We start from the raw sequence: 21,596 nt of genomic DNA on the forward strand, positions 1-21,596 counted from the left end.
AATCCAACCAACCATTCATTCATTTATTCATCTTCAACCGCTTGTCCCAGTCAGAGGCAAAGTAGGGCAGGTCATGCCTTCGCCATCCGAAGAAAGGCAAACTTGAATCCAGAGTACCCCTTCTTGCTGTATTGACCATGGATGTATTAAGAGAACCGGATACATCTGCGAGTCCTGTTCATTCATATGAAAGCTGCTCAGGGGCGCATGAAGCCAAAAAAGTTCAACTTCCATGTCCAAAATACCCTGTGAGCAGCACTACTGCTGCCATACTTCCACACTCTTTGGCCCATAGAGCAGTAGAACTAGAGTTTTTTTCCAACTGTGCGTTGAGCTAAATGCTAATATGCTCACAGTAACAATGCTAAAATGCTGATGTTCAGCAGGTATGTTTATCATCTCAGTTAAGCCGGTTAGCATGATAACGTTTGCTAATTAGTAATGGACAGAAAGCACAGTTGAGGCTGATGGGACTCATCCTCATTCTTGTTATAGGTGTGTGGTTCTAAACCAAAGCTTTGCACGGTTTTCTTGTAATGATGAAGCTGGGTGAAAAGTCAGGTGGTCAACAAAATGATTACAATTCACCCTGAGGGGAACACAAATGTCTGACCCACTTATCAACATGGCTTTAGCTTTGGCTAGAGTCAACACACTACAGGTCAGTTGTCATGGTGGCTCAGATATGAACACATATGCCTAAACCAGAAGGTCGATCTCGACATTAACCCTTTGATCTTCTGGTAGCTAGGTAGTCACTTGTTTTATTTTTGCAGTGTGATTACTTTTTTATGTTCCAAAGGGTTGTTCAACAGGGAAATTTGACCTCATGGCATTACCAAACAAAAGGTCAGGGGTCAGTTGAATGATTAGCATGACCCTCTGGGGACCATGAATATCCAAATGTCATGGCAATGTGGCTGAAGTAGCTTTGGCTCCACTAACTCCAGCAAACTGTATCTGTGCCTCCACAGTAGCTCTGCCATAAAGAAGCATATGGAGCTAAAACTACAACCAATGCAAAGAAAGAATACATGTTCACTCATATTTACACCGACATTATAACATGCAGCAACAGTCAGCAACATACATATAGTGACAAGATCAAAGTAGTGCAAAACCAGAAAGAAATAGGCTGATACAAGGAGAAGTGATTTGACTGGGAATACAAAGGCATCACAATAATTACAGAGGGAAACCAATGTGTGCCCCATGCAGCATACAAACCTTCCACAGAGGCCTTCTGTCATATCAAACATCAATTGGGATTATCCCAATATGTCCTAATCAGACGTTTTAAAAGGTACCTCAACAGTCTTTCAATCTAAAGAAACAAGCTTGATTTTACATGGACTTTGGGGTAACATGTCCACAGTAAAAGGATAAAGTGGTGGAATGGCTTACAGTGAGACTGGAAAGTCCCTCACACATCCATGCCCTTACGAACACAGTAGGGAAGTCAAGGCAGTGATAATACTGTGGGGCAGGGCTGAGGTGGTTTACAGATTTCACTATATACCGTGGTATGACACGTAACGCTTATCATGGCATCTACAGTATTAAAAAAATATATATTTTCTTCATTTTCAAAAGGGAATTTTTCACCTTTAATTTAGCATTTAAAACCTTCAGTTTTCATTCCTTTAAAAAGGTCATTGAATCTGATAATAACGTTTCTGAGACTGTGACTTCTTCAATAGTATTATTACATCCATCGCCTAGGCCAGTAGCCTACTCTACTGGTAAAGTTAAAACAGTGGATAGAGCCAAATAGTCTAAATGTCCTTCGCTGAACCAATGACAAAGACAGGAGGTAGTACCATGAAATGTATCACAGATCGATATATAGATAGTAGAGTAGATATGAATTCTATTTTCATTAGCAAATTAAAAGTCCCACAATACTTGCCTGGACCAGGCAAGTCTGTCTTCACCATATGTACATTAAAACAGTTCCATAAATAATCCTCCTCTCCATACTGACCATGAAGAGATTTACGCAGACACAGCACAGCACTTTGTCTGTGAAAACACAGTCAGAATATTGTACTAGGTTGCTGCTGAGTAGTGCAGGTTACTGCCAGGACGGAACACCTGCAAAAAACCTACACAGCACTCCCAAAACAAAGATACCCACCTAACTAACGCTCAAAGCCAGTATGGAGGAGGAATCATTACATAGACTCTTTTTTTTTTACATATGCCATGTGAGGGCTGAATTGAGATGCCCTTGCACAGCAGCTTTGATAAACAGATGGTTCATCCAATCACCTGCCAGGTATGTTTTGAAAGTGCCTGTCCTTTCAAAATCAGTGTTCAATGACGCCTTCTAAGTAACCTGACTCCTCCAGATGGATTGATTCTCATTTTCTCAGCAGATCCATCTGGGAACTCTAGTTTGGAGATCTTTTGGGAAGGGGGGGGAATACTGGTCGCTGATTGGATAAACCATCTGTCTATCACCAACATACGGGCCAAATCAACCAATCAGATCAACAAAGCATATGACGTGCTAACAGCATCGAGGCAAAGCTCAGAAAGTGAACAACATGTGGGCAAAGGATAGTTTCCGTTTGTGTAACGTGAATTTACGGATCAAAGGCCCAATTTTAGGAGCCCGGTCCATATTCAACAGAAGGATCCAGAGAAAAAAGAGTTAGTGAGCGGCTGCTCCATAGCTGCTCATCTCATCTCTAGAAGCCTCCATGTTGTTTACACTGAACAGTCTCTTCTCATTCCTTCACTTAAATCCGCCTCAAAACCAACACTGATTGGTTCGGTCCCTGGTCAAATTTCTCCAAATTTTCTCCTCTACACGTTACCAGACTGATCTGAGAGTAAAATACAATGCAGCTCAGAGATCAGGATCATATAACAAGGCTAGCTTCTCAGATGGTTCTGTGAGTCAGATAGGAATTCCTAAAGATTTGGAAGTTCATTTAGAATACACTTAAATTCAGCATTAGTGCTAGGTTTCAAAGTACTGGCTTCCACGTTGCCTGCTTTCTGCCTCTATCCACTGCGTGTTAACTCGACTAGTGGGGTACGTACCAAATGTGCTGGGACACAGTTTGAGGGGTGACCCAGGTTCCGGGTGGAGACAATATAAGTGACTGGCCATTGAAACATTTCAACTTGGACAGGCGTGTAATTCTCCTGGTTGAATCATCGACACAAACAAATGTGCTTATTTGAAAACAGATCATGTTCCTAACTTTAGGAGGGGAGTTATTGTGAATGTCAGAGCCGTAAAATCAAGAAAAGGCTGAATGTAGTTTGATCCAAAAATGGCAAGGTGAGGCAGTGGGATAAATGTTTAGCTGGTGTCAGTGCTGCAGGAGAAAGACACTGTGGCTGTCAGTTTATGTGGCCATGTTGGAGCTTTGGACACCAGTCAGTATCAGGAAACAGAAGGCAGTGTACTGTCTTAAACCTGCAGGGAAGGAAGAGAAGAGAGCAAGCAAGAGTTCAGCGTTTCAAAGAGTACGGGTGTTAGGCAAATCCCTTTAGATAAAGAAATCATATACAAATGTGTAGCATTGATCATTTGAATCAAAAAGTAATGTACTATATGTTTTAAAGATGTCCAAATCAGGTTTTTGTTGCCAACTCTGATATGTCCTAAAACCTTAATCTACCTTAATAATGCTGCTCTGGGGTACACACATTTGAATCCCTTTGATTTTTTCTGGTCTAAGTCCATTTTTCCTGGTTTGGCCTCTTAGTTCCAGGGAAGAATCGAAGGAATCTTCGCTCTATCATAGAGACCAAATACAATAATACAGCAGAGATTTCCCAGTTTGCTGTGGAATAACTCGACGGGCCTGCACAGAGCTCTGACCTCGATCACATGAACTGAAACACTGACTGCCAGTCAGACCTGTAAGTGGCTGACCTCACTAATGCTGTTGTGGCTGAATTGGAGCAAATCCCTGCAGCCAGTCTGGTGGGAAGTGGTGCCAGCAGAGCGGGGGCTGTTATAGCAGCACATGAATGCCCATGGTTTTAGATTTACATGTTCAACTCTCTCATGTGACGGGACACATACTGGCCATGAAGTGATACCCTGCGGTACAACTCATTCAACTACAGTAAAATTAGTGTTTAATAGGATTGTTTTCATCATAACCTTACAGACTGTAAAGCATCATAAAGAGCTCTTACACATGTAAAAACATTCAGTAGCGCATTACCATGACCAAAAGCTTTGGTCAGTTGTTATACTGATCATTAACACTGCCTCATAACATGGGGTGCATTTCATCAGGGTAAAATGTTGCTGCTCTAAAAGTTTCAGGCCACGTCCTCTCAAATGGCCGTTCACTCGCCATGTTTCCATTACAAAAAAAGGTCCCAGAGGAATTTACCAGACTCTGGAGGTGACGTAGCACTCTGAATGGGTTTAGATCGCCCGTGATCAGAGAAGAGAAATACAGAATAGCTGTAGTTTGATTTAAGGTGACCTGTATGATTCACAACGAAAACACTCCACCTTAAAAATCCCAGGCACTGTCACCCCGCTTGCAGTACAGTGTGTGTGTATGAGAGGAGAGAGAGAGAGAGAGAGAGAGAGAGAGAGAGAGAGAGAGAGAGAGAGAGAGAGAGAGAGAGAGAGAGAGAGAGAGAGAGAGAGAGAGAGAGAGAGAGAGAGAGAGAGAGAGAGAGAGAGAGAGAGGGAGCATGCAGCAAAGGGCCGCAGGTCAGAATCCAACCGGGCCGCTGCAGCACTCATTGTAACAAGCCCATGCAAAGATGCACATGCACAGATCATTTCCTGTGCTGTGTTCTTCTTCACCACTGGATAAATGTGTCTACTCTACTTCACCGTGTTGTGGCGTCTGTACTACCACACGTCACATCCTGCTGAGAGCTACATCCAATCAGCAACCGGCCTTCTCTCAGGGGAGAAAAACGGCCCTTTCTCCCACAGGGCAAACAAACGGCCACTCGAGAGACTGGAAACGCACCTACTGCTAATAAGGTACCAGCGGTTGACTATCTCAATGTATCAGAACTACTTAATAAAAAGGCCATGGCTCAGTATAGTGGTATAGTCCTAGTCTGATGTCTAAGATACAGTGTATGTGGAGGAGCACAAGGGTCATGTTAATACTATCAGGGCTAGTCATTCATTCATTTGCTCACCTTGTGGGGTCCTCGGTCAGTGAAAAGCCTCCAACAATGCTGACCACATTTCTTCTGTTCTCAAAGCCTCCAAAGCTAAGGGTCACCTGTTGCAAAACAAATTTACACCATTAAACTTCAGAGCAGAAATTAAGTGATGAAAGGAGGTCAGGAAAAACAAAGACAAGTAGAAAAGTGCAGTGCAGATTTCCACCCGCTGTCTGTCTCTCCTGTACCAAACAGAGAAGAGTTGAGTTTCTTCAGTCCCTGCTGGCTTGCTTACACTCAAGATGGCAGCGCAGATAACAAAAAACGGAAATATATACATTTCGTATCGTGCCCAACTTTAGTGGCTCACAACGTATCAGGTTCGGATATGTTTCACAATGAGACCAAACTTTCTCTCAAAATAAGACAACAGTAAATTAAGTTACTGGAAAGGATGTGAGAACAACATCGACTGCTTCCATCCCAGACAGTACACAGCAACGCACTCACCTGCTCCAGCACGGTGTCAGTGGGCAGCTTCTGTAGGTTCTCCAAGTGAGAGTGGAAGAGGTGTGTATGTGTTAGGGTCACCTCCAGCAGCGCCTCGATGATGTAGCCGATGGTGCAGTCGTCTGGCAGCCGGATCTTCTCTGCTGTGCTGATGAAATTCCCCAAACTGAAATCAGAGGACAGACTTTCAGCTTACAAAGTGTTTTCACAGCCACAGCGGCTGTTTACCAGCCTGATGTTAGACAGGGTCCTGAAACTGGTCTGGAACCAGCCATTCTGGACTCACTGCCTCCTAAGTAGGTGCAACATAATTGACAAATTTTCACTTCTTTTTACTATACTTATGTATTATTGTACTTTCTAGTATGTGATACTGTTCAACTTAGACTTGAGGTTCCTTTAGGTCGTTTCCACTATGGTCGAATACCCAAAATGAGGCGGGTCTATCTCGCTGCAACGCCCCTAATTTGCATGAAACGGCCGCTAAAACTTTGTTCCCTAATGGAAACATACCTATAGATAGAAGGGGCAGAGCAAGAGCTCTCTGTTCAGTGCAAAAAAAACATAAAACCAAAGCCAGAAGACCGGCAATACCATCATTTTCACTAGGTTGTTGGTGCAGTTACTTATTTACTATATTATGTACCGGACCGCACTATGTGTTTCGAGGAACACATCAGAGTCTTCCTCTGCTTTTGTTTTGACATTAAAGTATAGATCGAGGAGGCAGAGGAACCCATTGGCCCTAACAGCTCACATGCTGCTATTAAACTACAGAGACCCATGCCACCCTCTCTATCTGTTGTATCTGTAAACGCTTGTTCTCTTGACATCACTGTCACTGTGAATATTTCTGTCTCCTTCAACACCTTTAAACCTACTAGACTGACTACAACAAGTCCAGGCACATTCTCTGGGGGTTATCTCATTGCAAACATGTTTCTTCTAAACATTCTTTTAGCTCTTAAAGTTTACACACAGCGTTGCTCTTACTCTACATCAAAATGTTGCTTTTTTCTACCACAAAATGCAGTATGTTTACCCCGGCTTAGTTTGATCCAGTTCAAAGAGCAGCTGAGTCCATGACCTACCTGGCCCATGGGCTCATTTTCAGTGCCAGGCCTCTGCTGATACAGAAACCTGCTCCACCTGTGGCAAACCAGAACTTGACAGACACCTGAAATGAGACAAACACAGCTGAAAGAAAGAATCATTCTTTTGTCCCATCCCACAGTTGTCTTAGCCCCTTCTGTGGCCATCCCTTTTTTCAGAAGGGTTGAGGTTGGGGGACAGGGGGTGTTCAGGGGGAGACAGCAGGTCAACAGAAGACACATTGAAGTGGTGAACATCCTCTGAAAGCTGAGTTTGAGATGCAGCTCAACACCGTGTGTCAAGTTCTTCTCGTCAGCAAGAATGAATGAATTAAATCAAAACATTTTAAAATTGGATAAGGGCTTCGTTCATAAAATTTGAAAAATACAAAGGCTATTCTCATACTATCTTATATGTTGTTGCAGCAGTTTTTGGGTTGATACTACTTGTTACACAGATATGGTGCTAAATTTACCACAGATTTATCAATTTATTGATAAAAACAGTCAAATCTCTCAGAAACCCCAAATTAAGACACCCAGACACAGAGGAACACCATCATGCTGTGATTTGGGATCAAAAACTTTTCACATCTGGGGCGCCTGGTGGATCAGTGGTTAGAGCGGCGACCCCATGTACTCGACGCAGCAGCCCGGGTTCAATTCCAACCTGCAGCTCTTTGCTGCCTCTCGCCCCCCTCTCTCTAACTCCTGTTTCCTGTCATTCTTCAAGCTGTCCTCATATAAAAAGGTATGAAAAGGCCAAAACAATAACCCCATTTTTTTTAAAAACATTTTCTAGATTTCCGCAATAATTACATTTTTGGCGGTTGGATGGCGAGCACTTCTGCTCAGAAACCCCCTTATCGTCAGTATACATAGGAAACCATCCATCCTCTAGTTTGCGGTTTTAAAGTTTAATAAGGCGGTGATTATCCTAGAGGTCACAACATAATAGTTTTAGACAAAAATGCTCTCACTGTAATGCAATTGCTACTATGGAGACTAATCAAAGAACACTAACAAACCTGGATCTGGCTTTAATTCAATTCAATTTTATTTACAGTGCCAAATCATAATAGGTATCTCAAGACACATATAGAGTAGTTAAATACCACACTCTATGACGTAGTTATAATTTACAGAGACCCAACAATTCCTCCATGAGCAGCAACAAGTCGCGCTATCTTTAATAAAAGGAGTAATGATTATTATACTTATTATATACAGTATTAAAGTGTAGCTTTATTGCTCAGTGCTATATACGTCAGTTTGTGGAGCCAGAATATCCAAATAAGGTGTGAGCAGACTAACCGATCCATCACTCTTGACCCTCTCTGCAGCCTCTACAGGATGATCCAGACTGGGCCGGCCCAGGTACACATCCTGACTGTGGTGGTAAGAGGAGAGCAGCCGCAGCAGGCTGGGCAGGATCACATAGTTATCATCATCCACATGGCAGAACCACCTACAACAAGCACACACACAATTGTACCTTATCAATATCATGGTGGAATTGGTTCATTAACTGTTAACTTATTGCTTTCTTGTTGTTTCACATCAGGTACAGATCACTTTTCACTCACTTTTTCTGAGACTCGATGAATTTATCGTACTCCACAGACATCTTGCAGCACAGAGCCTGTCGGGTGTGAGCTGCTGAGCAGTTAGTGTTGATGATGTTTACTCCTGGTAAAAAGACAGCAGAGGACAGTAAAGATGAATTCCATGCTGCAGTTTCCATCTGCTGTGTTTGCTACATGTGTACTTTCAGCCGAGCACGTGATTCCATCTTCCTGTGACACATACACCACAGTTCAAACCACAGACTGTATAAAAAATGGACATAGCCTCTCCATCAAGGTCCGTTCTCTCAACTATCCAATCGTCCTCGCTTATGGCAGTTGCCATTTTGTCAGACTTTGACTCCGCCTCATTTCCTCTTGGGGCATGTATGTGAGGCTGGGGGGAGGGAGATACGTCTGGCTGACTTATATCTCCAAGGAGAAGTGAGAGCCAGATGCTAGCTGTCACTCAAGAGACCTCACCCCTAATTATTTATACATTTTAACCTCCAATAAAATAAAAACTAGTACCAGGCCTTAAATAGGTTTAATGATGCTGTGAAAATGGCCTGTTTAAAATGGGGGTCAATGAGAAACTGCTTTATTATGAAACCTATCCCTAGTGGACTCTCTGAGAACTGCAGTTTTTGGCACTTCAGTATTGGATCAACCAGGCAGTCGCTGTGGTGGGGGCTTGGTTAAAACACTGAACATGTGAACACTATAACTAATTTCTAAGAGGATGTACATTTGCATATCTGCACATATTCCCAGAACCTACAGCAGTGATTCTCAACCAAGGCTACTTGTACCGTAACCGTGCATTCACACCAAAAGCGATGGAGGTGATTAAAGCGTCAAGCTGCCATTCAAAATCAATGTAAATGACACGGCGATGTTGCTTCGGGTGGCGGGTTCTGAGCGATAAAAGCGATGCGATGAAGCGTCTATCGCGTGTGCCGCTTGAAGTTGAAAAATGTAACTTTTCAAGCAACATTGCGTGAAGCTGTGCCGGGACAGCCAATCTGCGTTGAGATTGTGGTAAGCGTCATCGAAGTTCTCAGTGAAACATCCAGGGGCTCACCGGGCTCACCAAAGCCTCTATTGTTGCAGCCTTTGGGGCAAATCAGACTGTACCTATGGATAAAATATAATGGATATAACTATGGACTGTGGATGGCAGTGACGTGCCTTTAGACCTCTGTTCTGCCAGAAATCCAGAAGAAGAAGAAGAAGAAGAAAGCCGTCAGTGAAGAGTGAAACGTATCCCGGCCTGATCTACCGGAGATCGGGCAGCCCCCTCTACGGAGATTAAATCACTGACGGCCTGATCTCACTACAACACAACAGCTCTTTTAAGAGCCACACACTTCCCTTGAGAGCTCATTTCTCTTCTTTTAAAAGCACTAGCATATCTTACATTTAGCATAACAGCAGAGTAGGCTGAGCCGGGGGTTAGCTTCAGTTAGCTAAGCGCCTTGGCTGCTATTTGCGACAGACGCGATGAAGCGATGATCAAAAATGTGACAAATATGAGCAAGCGACACGTAACTCGCGTTCCGGGCGATTTAATCGCCTCCATCGCTTTTGGTGTGAATGCATGGTAAGGGGTACTTCTGCGGTTACTAGAGGGTTGATGGAAATCCTGTGGTGTAGCTCAACCATAGACTGTATATATAGATGGACAGCGTAACCGCTCTCTAAAAGTGAAGCCAAACCATCTGGATTGCCCCCTGATGGGTGACTGCAGTATAGGTTAATAGATAGGACATGGGCAAAACAAAGTACACCTCAAAATACATTTTTCCCAAAGATGGTATCTGTCAATAGATAATGCATTTTTTTAATCACACCGATGTTTGTTCAAGTGTCCATTTTCCTTTTACGTTTTTATTTTTTTTATTTTTAAGTAGTTAGCGAGTGAGCAGAGCAATCTAAAAAGTAAGCCAAAACTAAGTGCTCAAAAAAGTAAAAAAAATCAAGAATACATAGTTGAAATAGTTGGCTGACTAAAAGTAATCCATATACAGTTGAAACAGTTAACTTTAAGTAATGGAATGTCAAGCCTCTGCCACTAGTACAAATGCAAACCCGATCAAACCAACTAGTTTAATTGTATGAAAAAATACTGTAAGAATATTGATAAATATAGTAATAATGTATGAAAAAGTATTGTGAATGGTGTTAAATAATATCCAATTAATGATAGCTTCAAACTAGAGACCATCTTACAGTGGGATCACACCAGCCACAAAGCCAAATCAGGCCAGGGGCTTAAAGTGGCATGATGACACATGATCTGATTTCAATGTGCACCTTTGCATATTCTTCAACCTATTAAACATCACTTTTGATTTGTCTTCAAATATTTTGTAATTTCTTCACATTCAAAGCTCATCTTTCCTGCTGAATGCTGACTGTCTTAATAAATGATGATCATCACCAGCTTCTTTAAAAAGTGATGTGCCACAGGGCTGGTCTCTTGGTCCCCTCCTGTTTTCACATGCTGCCCCTTGACCAATTCATCCCTTTGAGATCTCTTATCATTGCTATGCTGAAACACAGCTGTACCTGTTTTGATTAAGTATTCCTCCTCTCTATATAAAAACTGCCTTAGTGCAATAAAAATAATGAATGTTGAATTTCAGCCCATACACAGTGGCACAATTACTCAAATACAATTAGCCCAAAATGTTAAAGAGATTTTTGTCTTCCTAGCTGTAATTTAGTCATCATTGTTGCAACAAAGGGTTTTTAATGTTTGTGATTTGCTGGGTCACTATATACAGTATATGACTACACAAAACAAACAAGAATTTTACTCTTATTTCCTATGAGATCTGTCCAGCTTCTTACCTGTCCTCGTCCGCAGATCCTTGTCCTCACCATCAGTGAATATGTAGGTCTGAAACAGAAAAAGACACACTGTTAAAAATGTAATAAAGAAGAGGTTTTTCCTCCCTGCTGTTGCCCATGGGCAATTGTTGGGTCTTTGTAAACAGTGTGTTCTAGACCTGCTCTATATAAGTAAGTGTCCTGAGATAACTTCTGTTTTGATTTCAAGCTTATAAAATTGAACTCAAGTTAGTGCAAGCATACACACACATCCATGCTTTCCTACTGGGACACAAAGTACTCCATTGTGTTCTCTTGTAGATGAAAATATGCAGTTGCAAGAGGAAAAGCCAAGACGGAGCAAAACTGACACAAACACATACAATAGTGGCAGACAGTTGAAATAAATTAGTAGAGGAGGAACACATTCATATCACCACTCAATGCTTTAACTGAGTTAAGTTTACCAACAGACAAGCTGTGGAAACTAGTACCAAATGAGTGTGTTTGATCAACAAGCATCACTCATTCTATCTAGAATCCAGTTAATCTCAGAGCATCTATATGGACAGTTAGTTTACAGTGTACAACAGGGCAAAACAGGCAGCGTCTTCAGAGCCCTGCAGGCAGACTTGAACCTTCAAATTAGCTAATGACACGGTCAAAGGGCTCGTTTAGCTTCACCCTTAAATAACCCTTTACGTGAAGTTACCTTCTCTACACACCACACGCCTACGACAGCAGAAGAAAGCGCTATGACATTAACATTAAAGCAGCTTTCAATTTTACAGGCAGCTGTAAACACCAGGGGCAGACTTTACGGACATAAGAGCAGTAAAACAAAATGGCAACAGGCCTGTAATGCCTGGTGAGTTACCACTGACAGCTAACACTGCACAAACTCACAGTGGAGCCCTTTCACAAGCACTCATCCATCCTCTCTGCATGTGGAAGTGGGGTAGAGTGTTTCTGCAGTTAAACCCCCTTCTCTCCACACTGAGGCTCTTTGTCCGACAAAGGGACTTACTAATTGCTTTTAATAGTTCTCAAAACAGAGCTGGCCATAGGGCTTTCTGTGATGGAAACTTGAAATTTTATAGAAGTTACTTTGGACTACTTTAAACCAAAGCCTCTCTTCAGTCACATTTGACCTACAGTGGTGTGTTAAAAAACCTTGAAGCACGAAAACCGGCCGTGTCACACTGGCCGACTGTTTTTGCTTACCAGCTGTACAGTGCCGAGATAAAGCCTGACATCCAGTGCAGTGCTCACGTGCCTGATGTCAGGCTTTCTCCTTTCCTTCTGCTATCTTGCAAGGCCACTGTTGCTGCATCTGGGGCTTAGATCGCCGTGTTTGGTTTAAAAGGAATACAAACAAGCCAGTGTTTGTTCTGTTTTTTACATGGAAGGTCCCTTGGCTGTACATCATAGTTAGTCAGTTAACAGTTTATAATTAATAGCCAATCATGTCAGGAAAGACGTCTAAAATACGGGATCACTTTGAAAAGGACAAGGATGACCCCAAGAAGGTCACATGCAAACTTTGAGAGGAAAAACTATCACTCGTCCACGACAAACATGACCTCCCACCTTAACATGGAAGTAACGTTAGCCTAGCTAGTCTGCTTCTCCAAACTGTCATCATCTGTAGCCAACACATTGACTATGGATAAGAAGCTCATACAACCATATTTTAAAAAGAGCCAAGCTGTCCCTTTAACTGGTGCAGCCAGACCATGATTCTGCAGTGCTGACAGTGCTGTGGAGACAACAATGATTTTTTCTGTATTGGAAAATCCATTATGTCTTTTCTCTTCCCTTTTTCTTGTGATGTCAACTGTAGACAGCAACTGGGGTCCCACAAACAATAGATGGAAGAAACACACTTGGAGTATAAAGTGAAGCTTGACTGATTCAAATGGAACCATGTCTGCTGAGTCACTGAAGTGAGACGGATGACTGCAACTTCACCGCTAAACATCCAATATAAAAGAACTGGTTTCTTGAAGGCTCGGCTCAGGGTTTTTTTTTAATTTAAAATCAAGTGAAAACTCAACCTATAAGAAGAGAGAGTGTTTCATTGCACTACATGTAGCAGCTTTAGCAAAGCTGGTTTAAAAGTCCTCTGTCCTCCCCCTGCTGTCCACATTCATATGGTGGTTGGTGGGGCAGAGATTCCCTTCAGGCGGGATCTTCTCCAGAGTGAACAGTTACAAATGGCAGCTGAAATATAGAATAACTCTAAAATCAAAAAAAAAACTAACTGAGACACAACTTGGTTTAATAGAGAGGATTCTGACATGAGGCCGATGAGGGGTGAAGTCAAGATTTACTTTCTTATAATTGTCCTGTGGCTCCACTAAGGGCGCACTCACACTGTCCTTCCGCACCGCGCCCCGGGCTTTAGGGTACTTGTCCCCCCCTCCCTCTCCCCCCGCGGGCCAGGCCCGTTTGTAATCACACTACCTGGGCCTCGGCGAATGCTTCTTGCCATCACGCCGTAAAACCGTAACACGCATTGATTGACGTCATCGCAATGCGTCGCTTTGTTTACAAATCTTTCCATAGACCTCTGAGTTTTTGTGCGTCTTGTCTGACTGTTTTTAAATATTTTCATGGACCAAATCTGCAGTAAACACTCCGCATCACGCCAACGTGAACCTTTCGCCGCCATTGTTGTTGTTAAATGTCCGCGCATGGTCCGTCTTTTTTTTTTTTCTATGTCCGAACAGGCGCACATAAAATGACATGGAGCCGCCGTAGTCGTTGTGCTCGTGCTCGTACATGTGCGCACGCTCGTGCTTGTACACGTGCAAACGCGCTCTACAAAAGCCCACCTCTCTCAAACGGGCTGTGGATGGACAGCTGGGTCGCAGCTAGACGCGGAGCGGTTGCACTCACACTGGTCAAACGCACTAGGCTCTACCCGAAAAACCTGTTTTGGCCCGGTGCGGAAGGACAGTGTGAGTGCGCCCTAAATATCAACAAGGACAGACATCATCACACAGGAATCTCTGAGGGTGATAAGGCAACACCCAAACACCACCCGACACGTGCAGACAAGGGCCAAATCCAGCAGCACTAACATCAGTGTCTTACAGGGGTGGAACGGTTCAGAAATTCCACGGTTCGGTTCATATCGCAGGGCGGCATGGTGGTGTGGTGGTTAACACTGTCGCATCACAGCAAGAGGGTTGCTAGTTCGAATCAGCATGTTCTCCCCGTGTCTGCGTGGGTTCTTCCTCCCACAGTCCAAAGACATGCAGGTGTTAGGTTCATTGATGACTCTAAATTGCCCGTAGGTGTGAATGGTTGTCTGTCTCGGTTTGTCTCTATGTGCCCTGTGATAGACTGGCGTCCTGTCCAGGGTGGACCCTGCCTCACGCCTGATGCCAGGGATAAGTGGTTGAAGATGGATGGATGGTTCATATCACGGTTTTGGGGTCAAGCTGTTCGGTTGTTTTTTTCTATTTCTTTTAGATTCTAAAAATACCATGTATCAGATCTACAGCCTAATAATTAGATTATTTTTTAATCAGATCATGCAATCATGCAAAAACTGGACTAATGAGGCAGCTTGTTTAGGGATTACTGTAACAATCTTAAATGAAATGAGATTTTCAAACAGTAGGAGAGACATTGCTGCATTTACATGTTTATATTCTTTCCTAGAAGTGGAACAATTGTTTACCTTTCTGCCAAATAAATATACAAACACTTGAAGAAAAAAGGTTTGCTTTCACTAAAATGCGCACAAACAGCAATCACTGAACTGACTGAAAAAGGCTATATGTATCTCTGACAAAGATTGTTTCCTATAAAGTAGGAAGAGGAAAATGGCTCTTAAAGCTCTGACTGAAAATAATTTTAATTTAATTTTTTCCTAATTTTATGGTCACATTACAGGCAAAAATGAACACAAAATACGTCTTTAATATTTTCATTCCCTGATTGTCTGTTCTTAATAGAAACATTAGTTTTTTCACTTGGAAATTAGGTGCAGTATCTGGTATACAATCATATAAATATGGCGCATGGCTTACCGAACGGTAAACACGTGTCCAGAACCGAGACAAGCGTACCGAACGGGACAGATTTTTTAATAAAACGTTCCACCCCTAGTGTCTTAGCCCAAATTCAAATATAAAATTATGGATTCGACTGCTGCAAGAATGTGTTTATATGAGAGCTGTGTATTCATTTAAAGACCACAAGTCATAAATTATTACAGGGGGTTTTTAGCTCATGTACCACACCCCTGGCAGCCATATTGGAGGGTTCAGCTCTTGGGTAAAAGGGGTTATGGGGAGTAATTCTATTACTCTACCACACTACCACAGAATTTAACAAATGCATTTCTAGGTGAGTATTTGGACTTGGAGCTGCAACAAATATGATTCAACAATCATAATTCAACACAGTAAGGATAATTCAACACACTATTTAGGACTCTCCCGTTTCCACTGACACCTTTACATTTCATTACTGTCTGCAACACATGCAGTGGTTTCATAGAATGTGCTGGAGGAACCACAAATCTCAGTACTAATTTAAAGGCTGACTTCTCCTCCTGTGCCCGCCCAAAAAGTGGTACTTCAACACACCGCAAAGACCCCGGCTGATGGCTAACCAGCATGTTCCGTGCCTGCGTGAGAGGAAATAAATGTCCATACCAGCAACTGGCAGTAGTCTGTATTCGTCCTTAAGAAAGGGACACTGGAAGACAAACATGATGGATTCAAGACATAACTGAAAGACCAAATTCTATTTACTGTGCCTCGTTTGTTTTCCATCTCACAGCCTCTTGGCTTTAGCCGTTTACTTTCTCTTCTCGTGCACTGACTGAACTGCCAATCAGAACGATTTCTCTCACTGACCGGCTCTGCAGCTAATTCAGCATGCTGAGTCGGTTGAGAAACAGTCGTCGACGTGGGACAAGGGTGTATAAATGTGCGTGAATGTTCATCTGATGAGTAGGTGGAAAGAGGTTTTTTTTTTTATTTCTGTAGAATATCTCTTTCAGGTTGATCTTTTTTTTTTTTTATTTCCCCGATTTAGTCTCTTATTTGTAGAGATCTAAAGAGGTCCTGGTTGTGTAGACCAAAGTTACCCTTGAGATCTTGGACACTTCTAACCGTACCTTTACTTATTAGTGAATAGTGTGTTGTAAGCCCTGGCAGGTGCTACTTGAGCCTCAGTGACCAATGTGTGGGGCTTGTGGGTGCCCAGAGAACCCATTTTCATTCAGATATCTTGAGGTCAGAGGTCAAGGGACCCCTTTGAAAATGACCATGCCAGTTTTTCTCTTGCCAAATTCCTTAGATTCTCCAGATTCCTTAGGTCATCTAGTTTCATAAAATCCCAACATCTTCATTTTGGCTTTAAAGCTGAGTCCACTACAGCCTGCCAAAGAGAAAAAAGGCTGTTGGAACATTATGAGGTCCATTTGTGAACGTGTCAAAACTGGTCTCATCTGAAATTATGTTCAATCCTAGTAGAATAGAATCAAGCTTTGAATCGCAGTTACACGTGTTACAAATAGAGAGACACACACCCCCATCAAATCATCTGTTGATGCTTCTGGAAACTAAAACTATAAAGAGAAGGACACTGCCCACTACAGCACCTCTCAAAGATTACCAAGGATAGAAAACAAGAAGACACAGCACATGAACCATGTCATTTTAGTCATTTGCTTGATAAATGACTTAAATGATTGATTATTAAAACCATTTACTATTTTCAGCACTACAGTATTTGGCCCCTTAGTGTAACTGTTATATCCCTAAAGGGGCCTTCACATTATAAGCGTTTTGGCTCACTGCGAGGTTGGGCGCAGAGACCCAGTAAACGGCTAAATCAATGTAAGCATTAAAACAACCGTTAGCTCTTAAACTGTGATGCTTATGAACCTCCATCATTACGTTTACTTCAGAGATTGTGATACCGCTTAAATTTAACGTTAAATAGTTCGGGAAACTCGGACACACAAACAATACGTTTTTTCTCCATCTTTCTAACTGGCTTGATGTCGCTCTCTGGTTGCCTAGGGAAACGTAAACCTCACACTCAAGGCTTCTATCTCATTGGTTGCGCGTTTGAAAGATCAGCGGCAACTGAGTGCAGCGACAAAGAGGCAAATCTGTGCCCAGCCCCCACCTCTGCAGCCTTAACGCACTACCCCATTAAAAATGTTAGGAAAGACTTGAGTTTTTGGCCAGACCACCTGATCTAGAGTGAATGCGCTATTAAGGCCCCTTTGTGGCTCAGTTAAGGCTACATCCAAAATAATGAATAACCGCAGCTCTCCTTACCTGTTCTTTAGCTTGGGAAACCCACGTCTGAATGAGCAGCTCCAGTCTGGACTTGTGGTACTTCCTTGTAGTCTTCACAGCAATAAAAATGTCCTTAAACTCTAACATGTCCCCAGACCTGGACCCTGAAAATCTACCACCCTTTCCTCCAGGGAGAGCTCCTCTTTTAGAGTCAAACCCTCTCTTGGGACTAAAGATATCATTTTTGGTAGCTTCAGTCTCAATCGATCTCCTCTGCTCTGCTGAATTTCCATTTAGTTCTGTGACAGAGTCAGTCTCCCCTGCATGGACAGACACTCCTGGAACCTTGACATGGTGTGATGGGCCTGCCTGTGCAGGTCTGACATGGGGTCGGGGCTGAGGAAGGTCCACCTGCCGTGTTGGGGGCTGGAGGGCAGGGATGAGTAGAAGCAGGAGGCCGCAGAATGCAAGGGAAAACAGGAAGCAGAACTTGCTGACACCCACTGACGCTATGTGCATCCTGACTGGTCAATGGAGCAGGTTCATCAGCCTCCGGGGCTGCAGTCACTTCCAACACCACCCTGTCCCATCCTCACACCTTCACAAGGAATCCTGCACAGAAAAAGGGGATGGTTGAATAAAGGGTTTTAGTTTTAGAAGCATGTTCATTCTCTTGGTCAGTCACAAGATATTTCTCACTTCAGCAGAGTGCAGACACACAAAGCATTTTTTTAAGAAGTTTCTTTCGGGGCCTTTTCTTTTATCAGGACAGCTGACAAGAAACAGGGGGGAGAGACGGGATGACATGCAGCAAAGGGCCGCAGGTAGGCCGCTGCACTGAGGACCTTTAGCCCCTGTTCATGGGGCTCCCGCTCTAACCACTGAGCCACCGGGCGAATACTGGCCGATCCTTCAAATCCACAATGTCAATGCTGAACAAAGATGAACTCTGCGACTGGGGATCACACTGACAACACTTCTGCCATACAGGGTTTATTTAAATCAATGGGAAAACACTTAAATGTACAAATAACAGTCTCAATTATACCTTTAATTTTCATATAATTCATTAATTCTAAATTAAATAGTTATTTCCAGTAAGAAACAGAATGTGATGATTCAAAGACAACAAAAGTTGAAACTGAGAAATGTCAGTGTTTTTTGAAAATGATATCCTCATTTTGCCAGAATCTGTAATAAAGAGTGCAGGTGCTTCACTGGTCTGCCTGCAGTCCACACTTGTCCCCCATAGAAAATGAGTGCATTATGAAACAAAAATACAACAAAAGCAAGAATGGAAAAACATTCCACTTTGAAAATGACAGCAATCGGTCTCCTCAGTTCCCAAACGGTTGCAGTGTTGATAAAGGAAGAGGTGATGCAACACTGAGAACATGACCCTGTCCAACTCTTTTCACATGTGTTACTGACATCAAATTCAAAATGGAAATATCAAAAACAATTTTATTTAACATTTGAAATGTTGTCCCGGTGCTATTTTCAATTACATATACTGGTAGACTTTCAATGATTTGCTAATCACTGCATTCTGTTTTTATTTATATTTTACACAGCCTCCAAACTTTGTGGAAAACTACAGAGCCATAACATAAACGTTGCCTTTTCTCGTCTAAATTGAAGTTCAAATGTATGTTACTTGCTTTAGAGGTTTGTGAAAGTCTTACACTGCTCCATGCACCGTTAAGTAAAACTATAACAACAACTGTGCTACTCTTGATAAGAGTTCACTCTTTAAATATATTCCAAAAAAATATTTACTTTTATTTTTATCAGTGTCAACTTTTAAACTTTCTCACGCCCCATGTTACAGCTCACTGGAGCCCACCTGTGTATGCCCCCCTGAGTATAAACACACACATCTGTTTCCAATACTAGTGTCTGTCCCCTACAAAAGAACCCGTTTAGTTCCAAAATGGAGGATAGGGGTCCCCATTGAGGCACCCCCCCCCCCCCCCTCCTCCTGCTGCTGAGTTTTCATAGGTTCATGTCACATAGCCTCCACTCAGATTTGAATGAGTCATCAGTCAGAACCTGCAGTTTACCGATATATGTTCACAGGAGTCCCGTCTGAGAGGCAGGCCTCCACACTGCAGCATATGAACCAGTTAACAGTGCAGCAACCGAGAGGCTGCCCTTCACAGCTCAGGCCAGTGGGTGAACTGACTTTAGTTTCCACATGAAAGCAACATGAGGCCACAATGTTTTTATAAAGCTCTCTGTCCACTCTGAAAATCCCTTACAGTCCTATTTCCGTCTGCAGACAGCTAGTGCTCAAACAATTAGTCAATGAATCTATTCAAAAATGGATCAACAGATTCATCAATAATCATTAAGGACGCAAGATATATAACGTCAAATAAAGGTACATTTATATTATGTATTATTCTGATAATGATAAATGGTCAATAAATAATATCCCAATAATACACGGCCAAATTGCAGCATCTACAGACCCAGATACAGTAAGGGGCCGTATGAACCTTTAAAGGTTTGTTCCTAATGTATTGAAGGTACATTGACATGATTTAAGAATTGACTTTGAATTTTAAGGTGTAAGTATGTTTGTGAAGTTTTTTTAAGTACTGTATGTTTTATGTGTGTTGTGTTCACAATAGTGACGTCAGTAAGACTTGGTTAGGTCAGAACTATGGAATATCAATTGATCCATCTCAGCCTTTTTTTTCCCTAGGTAGGCATAAAGTACAGGTTATTAACTTCTTTTAAAAAAACAGAAATGTGAAATGATTGGTTCTTTTATTGGGATTAACCACAAGAAGCAGGTCATTAGCAGTTTTGAAAAGATCCAAATGGTTCATCTCAAGAAAAAAAGTTGCCTCTCTATGAAACACCCAACCTGGCTCGATGTCTGATCACGGAGAGGATTACTGTCATGTCACACACCGACGACCATGAAGTCTGAAGAGCTTTTTAAGGGAGCACTTGTGTAGCTGATCTATGAATCTATGATCTATAAATAAGTCATTGAGTGTGGTCTTTACCTACTCTGTAAAGTGTCCTGAGATAACTTTTGTTATGGTTCGACACTATAAATAAAATTGAATTGAATTATGACCAGGGTTCTAGATTCATGTCATTCAAGTCCTGTTTTGTCAGGTTTGCAGCATATACGCGAAAGAAATGAACAAACTAGTAATAAAGTTGAGGTCGTAAAGGACCTCTTTTCAGAGTGCCCAAAGTCATCAGGAGAACCTAAGGAACTTGTATTTATGATAGATGATAGATGTGGACGGAAAAATGTGGCTAGTGGAAATTCTGATTGTCTGGTAACTTTAGAAAGTTACCAAGGACATGGTGATCAAAAAGAGTTCATTTAGAACGCTGCCTATGACCCATAACTACCTAGAATACATGATGTCTGCACAGGTGCTTTTCAGAGTCAACCACACACACTGCTTGATTCGGCATACGTCATATTCCCCCAGAACCTCTCAGGTGCATTACATTGGCCATGCCTTTCCGTTACAGCTGGGTAACGTTGGGTGAGAAAGTGTGAGGTCTGAGAGAGGCCGTTCAAAAGGAGAGACTGGACTCAAACATAAGCCGGCTCCAGAGTTACATCCACCCCCTCTGGTTCTACGGGACACACGCGTGAGTCTCCGGGTGGAAAGACTTCCGAGTGGAGCTGGCGTTCAAACGCAAGGCTCTGGAAGAATGGCAGCACTTACCGTGGAATACCACAGGACACATTCGACCTATTGTTTCCTGGACGACGAGGACGGAGGCTTTGACTGAAACACAGCTAGCTTACCGGGGGAAAAAACCTTTCGACGGTGTTGAATATTAACGTTTACGTTAAATGCCACCGGGAACCACCGTTCGACTGTCTTGCTTTTTGTTCCGACGTGACTTTAAACTTACCGTAGGTGCTCTTCTTCTCGGGTTCGCTCATGGGTCTTATTTGGGGTTCAGGAAGTTCTTCATTAGATTTACACCAGCAGAACAATGCTACCTCCAACGCCAGGTCCGGCCCGTCCACTTACTTTACCACACATTCCCAAACTAACTCGTTTCGGAAAGCCGTGCCAAGCTAGCCCGGATATACAGCTGCAGTTCCGGTCAAATCCTTCAAAATAAGAGACAGACGTCAAATCGGGACTTGTGGTTTTAGTGGAGCTAACTCTCGTCAGCTTCATGCAGCTCTCAGTCTCAGAAACCCTCTCTCTCTC

General features: G+C 42.6%; 1 protein-coding gene across 1 annotated transcript; it reads right to left on the bottom strand.

Moving 5' to 3' along the window:
* Positions 1 to 1,459: 1,459 nt before the first annotated feature.
* LOC310961043 (beta-1,3-N-acetylglucosaminyltransferase radical fringe-like) lies at positions 1,460 to 21,366 on the bottom strand. Its single transcript, XM_083932975.1, has 9 exons — positions 21,289 to 21,366; positions 17,428 to 18,000; positions 11,135 to 11,183; positions 8,300 to 8,402; positions 8,028 to 8,181; positions 6,714 to 6,799; positions 5,623 to 5,788; positions 5,146 to 5,231; positions 1,460 to 3,433 (listed from the first exon to the last, which is right to left on the bottom strand). The coding sequence occupies exons 2-9, from the start codon at positions 17,905 to 17,907 to the stop codon at positions 3,358 to 3,360; spliced, it is 1,200 nt and encodes a 399-aa protein (XP_083789101.1). The 5' UTR covers positions 17,908 to 18,000; positions 21,289 to 21,366; the 3' UTR covers positions 1,460 to 3,357.
* Between the last annotated feature and the right edge of the window lie 230 nt (positions 21,367 to 21,596).

This window comes from Echiichthys vipera, assembly GCF_963691815.1.
Source record: "Echiichthys vipera genome assembly, chromosome: 18".
NCBI classification, from domain to species: domain Eukaryota; kingdom Metazoa; phylum Chordata; class Actinopteri; order Perciformes; family Trachinidae; genus Echiichthys; species Echiichthys vipera.

What these genes read in the sequence shown, in the direction of transcription:
- LOC310961043 (XM_083932975.1), bottom strand. Translation starts at nt 17,907, where the DNA reads ATGCACATAGCGTCAGTGGGTGTCAGCAAGTTCTGCTTCCTGTTTTCC. An exon ending in TTCATCGAGTCTCAGAAAAA is followed by an intron (nt 8,182 to 8,299) that starts GTGAGTGAAAAG and finishes TGCTTGTTGTAG; the next exon opens with GTGGTTCTGCCATGTGGATG. An exon ending in CTGACCGAGGACCCCACAAG is followed by an intron (nt 3,434 to 5,145) that starts GTGAGCAAATGA and finishes CCTTCCCTGCAG; the next exon opens with GTTTAAGACAGTACACTGCC.